Below are 13,379 nucleotides of genomic sequence, written 5' to 3' on the forward strand. Positions count from 1 at the left end.
CATGATTATCTTAACTATTGCGAAAAATTATCGTGACTTTTTGAGATAAAATTGTCATTTATGCCGACAAAATACACCAATTGTCATGACTTTCCGAGATAATTTTTCGCGACTTTTATTTATCTCGATGACAGAAATAGACTTCCATACTTTTGATTTCCGGATCGTGTGATAAAACATTCCTATGGCTGCACTGTATGCCTCTAAACTATTATCCATTGGGACTGAGCAATATGAATATATACTTGCAACCAAAGGAATGTTTCCAATGAAAAACAGAGTTAAGAAAATACAATAAAATACAAATGGAATGAGTACGTGTAGTAAAATTATGTACAAGGTTGGTTTGAGTTTCATTTTGGGAAACAAATGTTAAACATGGGAAATTGATTAATAATATTTCATATCAATATCTGGTTTAAAAGTAAATAGAATTTGGTTATAAATTAATATTGAAGGACAAGAAAGTCTCTTGTGACCGGCAACTTTGATTTTTAAAATCTGAAATGAAAAAAAATATATAAAAAAATATATATAAAAATAAAATAAAATAAAGTAATCAAACTAATGAATGTGAATAAGCCAATACTTTAATACTAGTTAATGAGTCCTATCTCAGGAAGAGAAAGTCATTCAGTTGGTCACTGGACACAAGAGATGATTTTTAGGAAAAAAGTTATTAAAACAGTTATTAAAAATTGACAGTGCTAATGTACAGGTTCTACCTATAACAACAATGCAGAAAACACACCCCATTTGGTATTTGACTCAATCGAAGCTTACGGTGTAAACTTACAACATGAAAAAGATAATGCAACTTTTAGCCAACAACTGTTGTGACAGTCGTTAAATCTTTCGTATGAGGTCAAGTTTCCGATCAATATAGAAGTATATTAAGTGTAAACTTAAACTGGAAAATCGTAAGATTAATCCACTGTCAATAATCGCACATTCATAAACTACGATTTAATTAAAACTTTGTTCTAAAATAAAATTAAACACAATCTCATCTGCAGACCTATAACTGCTTTCTGGTTTACTGCATTACATTTTGCTAGCACACGGGTTCTGCTCACTCGGCCGATTCCATAACTCCTATCTTGATGTAGGTTACCGAAATCATCCGAGGTCGGCCGATTGGGGTTCTGCTCTGTTCTCTTTTTTTTCGGATATGAACCACCGTTCTATTTCGGCGCACTCCAACTGCTCGAGGTAAGATGATTGTGCGAAAAAAACGATACGTGCAACCGCCCCCGATGTGATATATTTGCAATGATCTCGGTGAATATGTTTGTACAGTGGTATTGTTCAAGGAAAGTTACAGTAGTGTTATTTACCTTATAATGTCCTCCCACAAATATATCCCGGAAAATCTTATAGCGACTGGTGTCCGAAGCTGTAACACTCCGTGATAAACCCCACATCTTTATGCAAATTAGTACATGTACAGTTTACCAGAAACAGCTTCGCGGATTTGTTTTGAGTGTTGCTTATGCCCTGTGATTTTTTCACATCCTGTATAGTAAAGGTGTAATTTTTTTTATAAAAAAACAGATATATCCCATGCACAGGAGACTGAATTTAACATACCTGTACTACACGTATATAATAATTAATTGGAAAGAGTGAATAACCAAAATATGATCACGAGTGCCGAAGAAGCCAAGATTTAACGAGTGTGCAGAACTTGTTCCGCGCACGAGTTAAATTTTAATGCGTTTTTGGAACGAGACATCATATTTTGGTTATTTACAATAACCAATTGATTATGCTATTTATTATATAGATTTTCTTCATTATTCTTTGCCATTTTCAACACAGATTTAAAATTTTGTGAACGGTGGATTGATATTCGTAGTGTGACGTTTTAGGGGATAGTGAAATTATCGAATTTATTTCAGTGCGAATTGTCGAAAATTTTTACAGTGGGAATATTCGGTAAATCACTGCTATCGAAATAATAAATAAATTTATATTCAACATAACCATAACACATGCGGATTTCGAAATTTTGGATAATTAATTAGCTAGCCCTTGGTGTTTTGAAATAAATCTAATAAATTGTGAGCGGGAAAAATCATTAACTGAGTGAGCTACTGGAGAGTTTTCCCAGGTGCAAGGAATACTGCATTGCTGTTTTTCTTTGAAAGTAGACTTTTAACAAGTCAGTGGCTTGCCACAATGTAAAATTTTTCAATATTAAGTGAGTGGGCAAAAAACCCAAAAACACGCGAGCTGCAGGAGAGTCTTTCCTGGGTATAACGTGTTCATGTTGTTTGACTGGCTCTTTAATTATATTTGAAAGTAATTCTTATGGTATTGCTAGTTTTAGTCAGCCACAACATTTTTTCGACGACTGATAGATATGGTTTCAATTGATTTCGTGGAATCAGATCTGTAACATTATTTGGCTTCACGAAATAGGGCTGTAAAACATTTAGTAGATGTGTATTTGGTTTAGAATATTAAACAACGAAGCCTTAACGTTGTAAAGTAAATTGTCGCATGCTATTATTATACCGGACATGAATTATGCACATGGTTAAATCTGTTACTAAAGATGCGGTGGTTATCGCAGACTCGGTTGATATTCGAGTTTTGGAAAATGATCAAGGAGGGTCAGGAAAATGAATCAGATGGGAAAGTGGAAAAGTCGGTCAAAACATATTTTTATTAGAAAATCCAATTTTTGAAATAATTTTGTAGATGTATTACATTTTTTTAACTGAACTCTTCACAAATTAACGTCATTTACGTCACAAAACTTACCCGAAAAAGGTTTGTATTTTCTTTGTAAAATAAATCACAGCAGTGTATCTGAATACCGAACCTGAAATGATCACTTGGTATCTTAAAATAAATATTGACAGTATCTAAGCCGAAACAGCGTATAACCTTTAGTCCAAAGAAGGACGTCCGTCATATTAGAATATATCTGACATATATACTTTAATAGGTATTACTTATATTTGTACTTTTGGAGTTCAGCGCATTAACCATATGATATGCCCTTCAAGTAATCGGAAACCTGCGAGACTCGTGGTTACCATATCCAATGAGAGGCCTTATTGCAAAATCGTGATGAGAGAATTTGTGTTAAAATTTCACTTCTGTTATTTTTTAAAAAAATCAATTTAAATTATAAAATCACAGGATGCTAACTAATTTAACATTTTGCATTCCATTTCTATTTTGTCTCACAAAATTGACTTTTGTTATTTAATTTCCATATCAGGTAACAAAAGTCAATTTTCTGTATAACATAGTTTTGTACGACAAATATGATTTTGTTATGACATAATTCAATTTTGTGTACACAAAATTAATTTTGATTACAAAAAGATCAGGTTCCATTCGGCGCCCCGTAGTTTTTGCCGTTATTTGCTGTTTTTTTTGTTTTTTTTTACATAAAGCTTACAAAGATTACATTAACTGCATAATCATAAAACAATGGAAAGACATTTCATCAGTAAAAAGATTCAAAGAAAACTCTGATAGCCTTTTAATCCTGGCAAGAACTGATGTTAATTTTCATCAGTTAAAACACGGCCGCTGTTACTAAAAAAACATTACCACTATGAGGTATAAATATGAATTTCACTTGTTTGCAGGATTATTCAGGTAGTTTGAAATATATTTCTAGTGCATGTTTTTGTTTTCAGCTGACCTGAAAAAAAAAATGCATCGCATTAGTGCTGTAGCCATCACTTTGCGTCCATTGTCATCTGTCGTCGTCGTTTATCTCAGAAAAAAATACAACTACATGTATGTCGGTTGTAGCCAAACTTGGTTACAGGCATTTTTGAGATATTTTTTACGAATGTGTTCATTATGCTCATCGTTCAAAAACATGCCCAACAATGTATTCATACATTTAGCTACACGTTTTAACTTAAATTTACAGTTTGAATTGAGTACCCATGATTCTAGGGGAAAAAAGCATTAAAAAAGAAAAATGTCATTATGTAATTAGCTGTTATAGGTTTGAGAACAACAAAAAATTAAAAAAAACCACATTCAAATGAACACAATGCAGCACTTGCTTTCATCGAATATTGTACAGCAACATGTTATACAGATGTCAGAAAATAAACACTACGTCAACAATCTGAGGTGGTGAAATCTTTATCTGTTTCGTTGTAGAAGAAAACGACCAATGTATTATTATTTCGAATATAAGATTATGTACAAGGACACAAATTCTCAGACGGTATACCCGCTATTTCAAAGCTTATACTTTTACACCTTTGCCACACACAAAACACGTAAACCACGCCTCATTATACAAATTAGTACAATACATCGGAAAAAAGCTCAGTGGATTTGTGATGAATATTAAACGCTCATGCCCTGTGCAAAGCAATGACAAATTTGAGTTATTTCTCTTATATAATAGTAATGATGTCTCCAACAATGATTCAGATGTGATATTTAACTTAGTCCTTATATATTTTCTATTATATATTATACAGGTTGAGTTTGTATTAAAAGCAATATAAGCAAAGACACTGGAACTAAGAAAGGCTTTTAGATAAACCATCCAAAACATGGAACACTGTTGCTAGACAGTTCATCTTTTTAAAAAATAACCATATGACAAAATAATAAATGTGCTGTATAGTTCAGGGTACTGACATTTTTTTTGTGAAAAATAACAAGTGAAAACCTAGAGGAAGCAAAAGTTTTAAGCAAAAGTGTTTTTGCTCATTTAGCTCAGCAACAAATAGAAAAATAAAAGAGCTTCTAATAAAAAAAAAAACCACGCAAATCAAAAGTCATCATAAATGAAGTACGATTTAAATGACTCAAACATGCTGGTGGATTATCATATTGTCATCGAATCAACTGGTAATCCAAGTCTGCGCTTGGCAATGCTTTTATCATCAGGTAAAAAAAACATAAGGTGGCCAAAAATATGAAGAAAACGTATAATGGGCTTGCAGAGTCATGTACAGCATACAAATGAAGCAGGATAAGGCGGCGACAGTGGCCTTATGTGAGATAAATGTGATGGTACATGTACATGTAGGTATGTGAATTATAGAGGATAACCTCCGAAGTTAACCACATGCATACACTTATTTTGTTATTAGTCTTAATTTTTTGCCTTTAGGTAATGGTAAATTTTATTTAACATAGGCGATTACACATGCGTGTACAGGTCAAACAATTTACACACATGTAAGCTGTGTAGAGCTTTTTAACCTACCGCGAGATTCACGACCCTTTGGATAATGTGAGCTCCTCGCAAGGTCGCCATGCTTGAGTGGGGGAGCACGATATTCCAGGCTGGAAAATCGTTGAAACTCCCGGGCTAGTGTAGGTTCCTGGAAACCTGGGCACTAATTGCATTGCGACCGATATCTTCAGAATAAACCATTCAATTCTACATAGTGATTATCACATTGATTGCTATGAACAAAAGCAGAAAATATTTTGTGCAGTTTTGAATGTTTTTGAACAAAACATTGTGAAATGAACACACACCGAAGAGTAAAAATATAAGATGAAATGCATATCACATAAAAAAAATCAATGAAATAAAACCCGCCTTTAATAAAGCAACAAATTTTGTTGTCCTACGTCTAACAATGAACACAAATTTTATTTGAATTTGTTTCTTATGAAGGCTTTTTATTGTCATTAGTTTCTTTACTGCTTATATTTATAATGTGTAACTGCCAATCTGTATTATGGAACACCGTCCGCACGAGCACTCATCCAACCTCAGTCCAAGCTATGCAATTAAAGTTTTCAACAGTGGACGTAGTTGAATGGAATGTTTTTATCCTAAAAACTTATTTGACCATTATATTTTCCTAAGAAACTGTTTCAGTTTTTCTAGGTGAAGGAAGGCTGGTTCGTTATAAGTCGTTTCAAGGACATACTTGTCATGAACCGCTTACGTATAACCAGTGACCTTGTATGGTTTACCATTGATAAAATGTTAATGTTGGTTTAAATACACTACAAGTACATGTAGCATACGAAGTGTAACAAACAATTTCAGATATATTTATAGTTGAGTCCTTTAAAATGTGAGGAAAATACAAAATAAACTGAAATTTAAGCTGATAACCGAAACAAAATGTTTGAAGTACATGGAATAGGATCTTTGGATTTAACATTATTTATCATTTCCATTATTGCAGTTCTGGTATGGGTAAGATGGAGAAGACCGGCAAAGTACCCACCGGGTCCCGTATCTTTACCATTGATTGGTAACTTACTTTCACTCTTTGGTGACAATTTGATGGAAACATTCAGCAATCTTCGGAAACAATATGGCGACATCTATAGTTTAGCATTAGGGAACTACTGGGTGGTCTTCGTTTATGGCAGTGAAAACATTAGAGAACTTCTAGTGAAACAGGGAGAGAAAACAATTGGGAGGCCAGATTCTTTTCAATTTCAAGTTCTTGATCATCCAGGTATGTATAACTAAATACATGTAAATGAATGATATAAACATTTAAGAAATAGTGGAATGAAGTGGCCTTTTGACACAAACATATATAAACATTCAATTTGAATCACGTCTTTATATTAATTTTGTGAGAAAAAAATATCGAATAAGAAGTTTGATTTCTAATTACTCAAGTAGCAGTCAGACAGGAAGTGATTCAAGCATGTCAAAATCAAATTCACTTTTTCTTCAAATTCTGTAACGGTTACATACCTCAAAACCGGTCTTTATTGTTTCATTTGGCTCATTGCAGTTTTTGAGATTAAAATTATTGGCGTGCACTTTGCAACAGTTAACATTCGTGGACTGGTACTTAAAAAGTTATAATTACACATTTTATCATGACGCGAGCTGAAATATTGCTGCTCGGACGTTAAATCCAACAATCAATCAATCAATCATGACGCGAGCGCCGAAAGAAAGTCACGCCAATGTTTCAAAGCTTAAAATATGATGCAGAGAATCTACCAATGAAAACCGATTTAAAATAAAATGTTTGTGGAAAGGTAAACAATAATACGAGGTAATGGACGAGATCCAGTATAGTAACTGAAAGTTGTATGATGTCACAAATGATGCAATATGAGCAAAAATGATAACTGTAAATTCTGTTTAGTCTTTACTGAAAAAAAATGACGTTATGTGTAGCAATTTTGTAAGTTACATCGAAGAGTTTCTATTACGAGTGATTTGATTGGATTTTGGATCCGGATTAAATTTAAGTAACTCACTAGATGGCGCTGGACGATACACACAGAACAGTCATGACGTGATATTTAAATGGCCTTGAAGTACTCTCTGTAACAGAAACTACTAAAATTAGTCGCAAAGGTTATTAAAGTCATTTTTGTTTATTTGCGCACACATCATGATCATCACGAACTATTCGATGATTATATTATTTTTCAAATGTAGTGTACTCTTTGTGTTTTGTTATTTTTGAAATAGATTTCTATATAACCGCAATATAATGGTACATATCACCCAGTTATCGTCGTCGTCGTTGGCGTCCCTAAACTTATGTTTATTTACGACATCTCATCGCAACTTTTTGAAATTTGAACACATTGTTCCTAGGGAGATGGCAGAGGGTACTATAGTTATGGCAGATTTGTGCCTCCTTCCCCTTACAAATAAGGGGCTAAAAAGGGGAAGACGTTGTAATTAGAACTGATAGAAATGGTTAAACAAAAATTAATGTATCTGTTATAAAAATCCATGTACATATTAACTTATAAGACAAGCTATACTTTTTAAAACTGGTTAAAAATGAATATATATGTTAGAAGATGTTTTTTCTTTATAAAAGACCAGTTACATGCATTAATATAAATCTGTCGGTGAATTTGACAATGAGTCATACCAGGCGTTTGTGCATAAGATTGACTGACCCAGTCTGTGATACCCAGGCATAATTCAAAGTTATATTGTCTTTGCAGAAAAAAATACATGTAATCGAATTGTTTTAAACATATTTTATTCATAAATTATGAATAGGATTGGATAGTAGGCTAGGCCTATATATATCCTCTCCATAGGATTGGATAGTAGGCTAGGCCTATATATATATCCTCTCCATAGGATTGGATAGTAGGCTAGGCCTATATATATATCCTCTCCATACAAGGCATTTACACGATGACATAATGTAGCACATATTAAACATTTAGAAAAGAATACATAGAAAGAAAGATAACTCTGTTTCTCTTGGAAGTTGGCTAATAATTTTATCATCTGTTATGGTAAGGACTATTAGTATTTTTCTAAAATAAATAATTTATTACTTTAAGTTACAATTTAAAATTGTTTATCGCATAAATTAAAAGAATAAGAATTTAGTGAAAATATGTATGCCAAATTGATTTATCTTCGAAACTTTAAATTTTACACTTTGTCATCTAAATACATGTAAAAAGAAGGCAGGAAATAATTTGGAAAAAGTGTATCAAAATTTCTTCTTGTTATTATGAAACAAAAACAAATAATTTTAATTAAACATAATACAAAATGCAATATATACATCAGTCTATTAACAAAATTACCAACTGCACAGCACTATAAGCATTATACATTTATTACAATTGTGTACTACTGAAATCTTCTAGTATTCTTAATAAAATTGACCTTGGACATTTAACTGACCCGTTATTGAAAAACACATTTTTGATACTGAAATACTAACAGACAGATACATATCAGAAAGAAAATAAATACATATCTTATAGGTTAAAGTAGAGAATATATTTAATATACAAAATATCAATTTTCGCATCGCGAAAAAAAAAAAACGATTGCGTTTCTGTTTTATAGGAAGATAAATAAAATCTAACGTTACTTTCCGTGTCATTTATAGGAGTCATTACAGCCAATGGCAGCTCTTGGAAGCACAACAGAACGTTTTTGTTAACCAAACTGAGAGATTTTGGTTTAGGAAAACGGTGCTTTGAATCTAGCATTAAGGAAGAAATGGCGGTTTTCATTCAGACGGTAGGCCGCCATGACGGTACAGCTTTTGACATGGACCAAGATTTAAATATTAGCATGTCCAACATTGTGATGTCAATTTCTCTTGGAAGACGTTTTGACTATGATGATCCACAATTTCTAACATTTTGTCAAGATTTAGAAAAAAATATTAAAGACCCAACGTTAACAGGGCCCGTCAATTTCATCCCGATTTTGGCGAAATTACCGGGTGATTTTTTTGGTGCAAAAAAAGTAAAACAGACTCTAAACGAAACTCTTAAATTCTTTGAGAACGAAATACATGATCACGAAAACACAGTGGATGAAAATAACATTAGAGATTTTATCGACGCTTACCTAGTCGAAATGAGAAGGGACAAGAGCGAGGAACCGAAGTTTTCAGGTAATATGATTTTTTTTCACTTTTCAACACAAATTATACGTACAAAAGGTTGACTGACATTCCACGATGCGTTAGAGATGTTGTAATCACTTTCAATTGAATATTTACAACCCGGGTAAACGTTCATATTGTAGAAACCCGTCACTTCTGTTTAGTGAGTCAAACACTGGAAAGAAACAGAACACACGCATCATTTTCCTTGCCTTAAATGGGTCGATTCAAACAGTTATATTCTAGTTTTTTCTATAAATATCAGTCAACAAAACAACAGGACGGCATTTTTTTTTTATCAAAATCAATATTTTACCGTCTTGATAAAACAATATTAAATAGATTAAAAAAAGATTTCAGTAACGTTCGACGTGACTTAGTATATAAGAAATAAAGATTCTCCTTCAGTCTCGAGGGGATCACAAGATTTTTCCACTTAGATACTAAAGTAGTTAAATCTAAATCTTCATGCACATTTACATGATAATTTATGATGGCCGACTTTCCTTTGAGCGACTTAGGAGAATTGCACTTATGAAATTTTAAAATGTAGAACACTATAATTTGTTTGTTTATCTCCCTTTGTAGCCCCGCTTACAATAATTATACATATGTTTAAATAGGTACTTGTTTACTGGGCATCATTAATGACTTGTTCATAGCAGGCACTGAAACAACAGCAACTACCCTTAAATGGGCTCTGCTATACTTCATGCATAATGATGACATTCAGCAGAAAATGTGGGATGAAATTGATCGCGTAGTCGGCAGTGGGCGTTACCCAAGCGTGGCAGATAAACCAAATCTTCCATATTGCGAGGCAGTTATGTTTGAATCGCTCCGGTTGGGCAACGTCTTGCCATTTTCCGTGCCACATAAAGCTACAGATGACATTTCATACAAGGGAATGGTAATACCAAAAGACTCCATTGTAATGCCCTGTCTTTATTCTGTTGCTCTTGATGAAACTCTTTTCCCCGATAGCCATACATTCAGACCAGAGAGATTCCTTGATGCCAACAATAAAGTATGTGGACAAGAGAAGATTTTAACCTTTTCTGTCGGTACGTAACCTAAGGACGAAAAAAGTAGAAATATTTAAAATATGAAATTGATAGAAAAGGAACAGATTAGGCAAAACGCAAAAAATGTGCTATCGTATAACCTTTATAAAACTAGAAAATACTTACAGAGATCACCAAACACTTCATCTAAATAAATTAAAAGTCAAACACATCAATGACCATCATTGTCAAACGCTATTGACATATTAGGGTGAATCATCATTTCTAACCAAGTATCATGCCTAAAGTGCAGGAAACAAATTGGAAATAGTGGGCAAACATCCGAAATCGATAAAATTAGAGGCAACGAAAAGTCACATTAAAACATACGCCATTTATCAATTATTTTTCGAAAATTTTTAATTTGATCTTGAACTTGATATCACAAAGCAGTAATGCGTGCGATAAAAAAAAACAACACAGGGCCAAAAAAAATACTTGAAGGTTTCAAAAGAAATAAAATGTGTATCTTGGTACACGTGTTTACACGATACCACGCCTTTTCCAAATTATAGAACTAATGAGTTCAGAGGAAAATATTAACACTTGTTATTGCCGGACCTGCGTAAGGATATTCGTATACCTCGGTTATAGAATATGTTTTAAGAGCAATCAAGGGAACCAAGGTTATAGCGGTAATCCAAAGAATGTAATCCAGGGACAAAGACCAGACATGGAAAACAGACATGCACAACAAAGAACATAAAGTAACTCAAATCATACATACAAAGTAACAAAAGCAAATGAGCAACCCGGACTCCACCAAAAACCGGGAGCATGGACCAGGTGCAACGGTAGGGTAAGCGTCCTCTGCTTTTTTAGAAACACCCGCCGAGTTGCTCATAAAAAGTCAAGTCCGGGGTAGACAAACGAGGAAAGGTAAGCTATGACCCGTTGAATAAATCAGTTTTCTTGGTGCAGATGGATACACCATAACGATCCACGAGTTCATGATGACGACCATAAAACTTCTGTAGTGATGACTTCAATCTTGTAGCAACATAACCCTGTTCCAGAAGCCTATTTGTTAGAGTTCTAGCGCGATACAAAACGTCTGCGTAGTTTCGGCAAGCTCTGGCATAACAAATGAGTTGTGATATGAACACTCCATACGCAGGTGCCGAAGGGATGTTGCCACAGATGAAAGGAAAGTTGACAATTCTGAGTGAAAAGTCATCACGTTTGTCGTAAAGTTTGGACAAAAGTTTTCCTTTACCATCGATTTCTATGTGTAGGTCAAGATATGAGGCTGACTTCACAATATCTGTAGTATCCTTTATCTCAAGTTCAAGAGCATTTCATTTAATTAAGTATAGTCTAAAACTCAAAATGAAAAAAAAAAGTGTTTAATAAGAAGCATTGCAGAATTAAACTAGTAATCTTTTAGTTTTAATTGTTATTAGGGCTTTGATCTTTCGAGTGAATTTCTAAAGTCTTCGAAACATGATAGGTTCGTAAATTATCATTCGTATTGATACTGTTTTATGATATTGGCTAACAGTGCATCCAACTCTATTCATCTTTAATACATTTTCTTATTCAGAAGCATTGATTGATTTCACTCTGTAACAAGATAGCTTTGCATTCAAACACTGACAAACCATAAGTGTCCATATTTAACAGGCGTAAGTAAAATGATAAATAATCAAAAGCAACGATACTTACACGAACGTCACGCGCTTTTCAGGGGTTAGTACATTTGCATGTATAACATACTTAAATCGAAGCAGTTGATTAATTTTGATATCAATTCAAAATAATTATATCATTTCATTGGTTTCAGGCAGAAGAGTATGCCTCAGGGAATCATTCGCCCGCCTTGAGTTGTTTCTATATCTGACATCCCTCGTCCAGAGATTTAAGTTTCTGCCACCAGAGGGAGAAGATCCAGCTCCTATAAAAGGAATATTAGGTGCTACTTACTCCCCTGTGCCGTACAGAATCAGAGCTGTTCACAGATAAATCATGGAGTCTAGGGATGAATTCTTGATCTTTGCAGAATATTTAACTAAAATATGTCATTGTGTGCTTGCCTAGCACCAAATAGTAGATTTCTTTATCCTAGTTTCATTCCGTGCTAAATGGTCATGATATGCATTTTTTTAAAGGAGAGAATTTTTAATTATGACTATCTATATCTCTAAAAGCCTGCCTGCTGTTAAAAAAGCCGACAATGGTTGTATCTTCCTTCTCCTTTAACATTCATTAGATATGAATAAAAACTTTGCAAACATTAATGGAATCTAGAGTTTTCAGGTTGTCAACATCTTAACACCGGAAAACCTATAAAGTGCGCCACTTTCATGCGTCTGATATCTTAAAGGAAGGACACTTACAGTAACGAGATACTTACATCAAGTCGTAGTCTATGTTATATAATAAATTTTATTTTTAAATGAAATAACATAAGTGTATCACTTTTATCGAGTAGACCTTAGAGATCTTTGTCGTAAGAAGAAGGATTGGAAGGGGTATACTTTACCTTCAGATAAAGTTGTAGTAACAACATGATCTTCATTCATTCAATCAATCAATCAATCAATCAAATTTTTCGTTTATTTGATATACTTCCTGTGCAGACGCCTGATGCGACCCACAATTTTTAGTTATAAGTTATAAATCGTATGAAATGTTAAAAAAAAAATCACAAGTCCACCTTATGAACTAAATCCGTCTTCAGTGCAAGAATTATATGTCGATATGCACATACGTTGTACATTTGAAATTCCTTTATCCGATTATACGACTACGGTTTTGTATTTCAAGAGGGAGTCAAGTTTGTAATTGTCAATTTCTTTGTTTACACAGTCTTTTGGGTTACGTCATGTTTTCCTTACATTGTACATCTTGAGTTTTCATATGTAATTTATTTTGTTCGGTTCGTTACATTGTGTTTCCTGTTTTAACGCGTTCATGTCATGTTTTGGGATTTTGACGCATTTTAATTATCCCACTTCTGACGCTTCGGTATTTTTTTCGTCGATATTCA

The 13,379-nt window shown here is 33.5% G+C and overlaps 1 protein-coding gene across 2 annotated transcripts; it reads left to right on the forward strand.

Moving 5' to 3' along the window:
- The first annotated feature begins 5,923 nt into the window (after positions 1-5,923).
- On the forward strand, positions 5,924-12,894 carry LOC148612335 (cytochrome P450 2B4-like). Of its 2 annotated transcripts, XM_088593672.1 has the most exons (5): positions 5,924-6,038; positions 6,153-6,431; positions 8,820-9,335; positions 9,950-10,390; positions 12,174-12,894. In XM_088593672.1, the coding sequence occupies exons 2-5, from the start codon at positions 6,254-6,256 to the stop codon at positions 12,350-12,352; spliced, it is 1,314 nt and encodes a 437-aa protein (XP_088449798.1). In that variant the 5' UTR covers positions 5,924-6,038; positions 6,153-6,253; the 3' UTR covers positions 12,353-12,894. The 2 variants fall into 2 exon arrangements, with proteins under 2 accessions (XP_088449798.1, XP_088449797.1); XM_088593671.1 differs by having other exon boundaries at positions 5,953-6,431.
- Positions 12,895-13,379: the final 485 nt, after the last annotated feature.

Source organism: Perna viridis, chromosome 7, assembly GCF_037379345.1.
Source record: "Perna viridis isolate PV_CMFRI_1.1 ecotype Kerala chromosome 7, ASM3737934v1, whole genome shotgun sequence".
Taxonomy (NCBI): Eukaryota; Metazoa; Mollusca; class Bivalvia; order Mytilida; family Mytilidae; genus Perna; species Perna viridis.

Excerpts from the sequence above, each read along its gene's own strand:
- LOC148612335 (XM_088593671.1), top strand. The coding sequence starts at position 6,089 with ATGTTTGAAGTACATGGAATAGGATCTTTGGATTTAACATTATTTATC. Across the intron at positions 9,336-9,949 it reads CGAGGAACCGAAGTTTTCAG|GTACTTGTTTACTGGGCATC; the intron begins GTAATATGATTT and ends ATGTTTAAATAG. Across the intron at positions 10,391-12,173 it reads GATTTTAACCTTTTCTGTCG|GCAGAAGAGTATGCCTCAGG; the intron begins GTACGTAACCTA and ends CATTGGTTTCAG.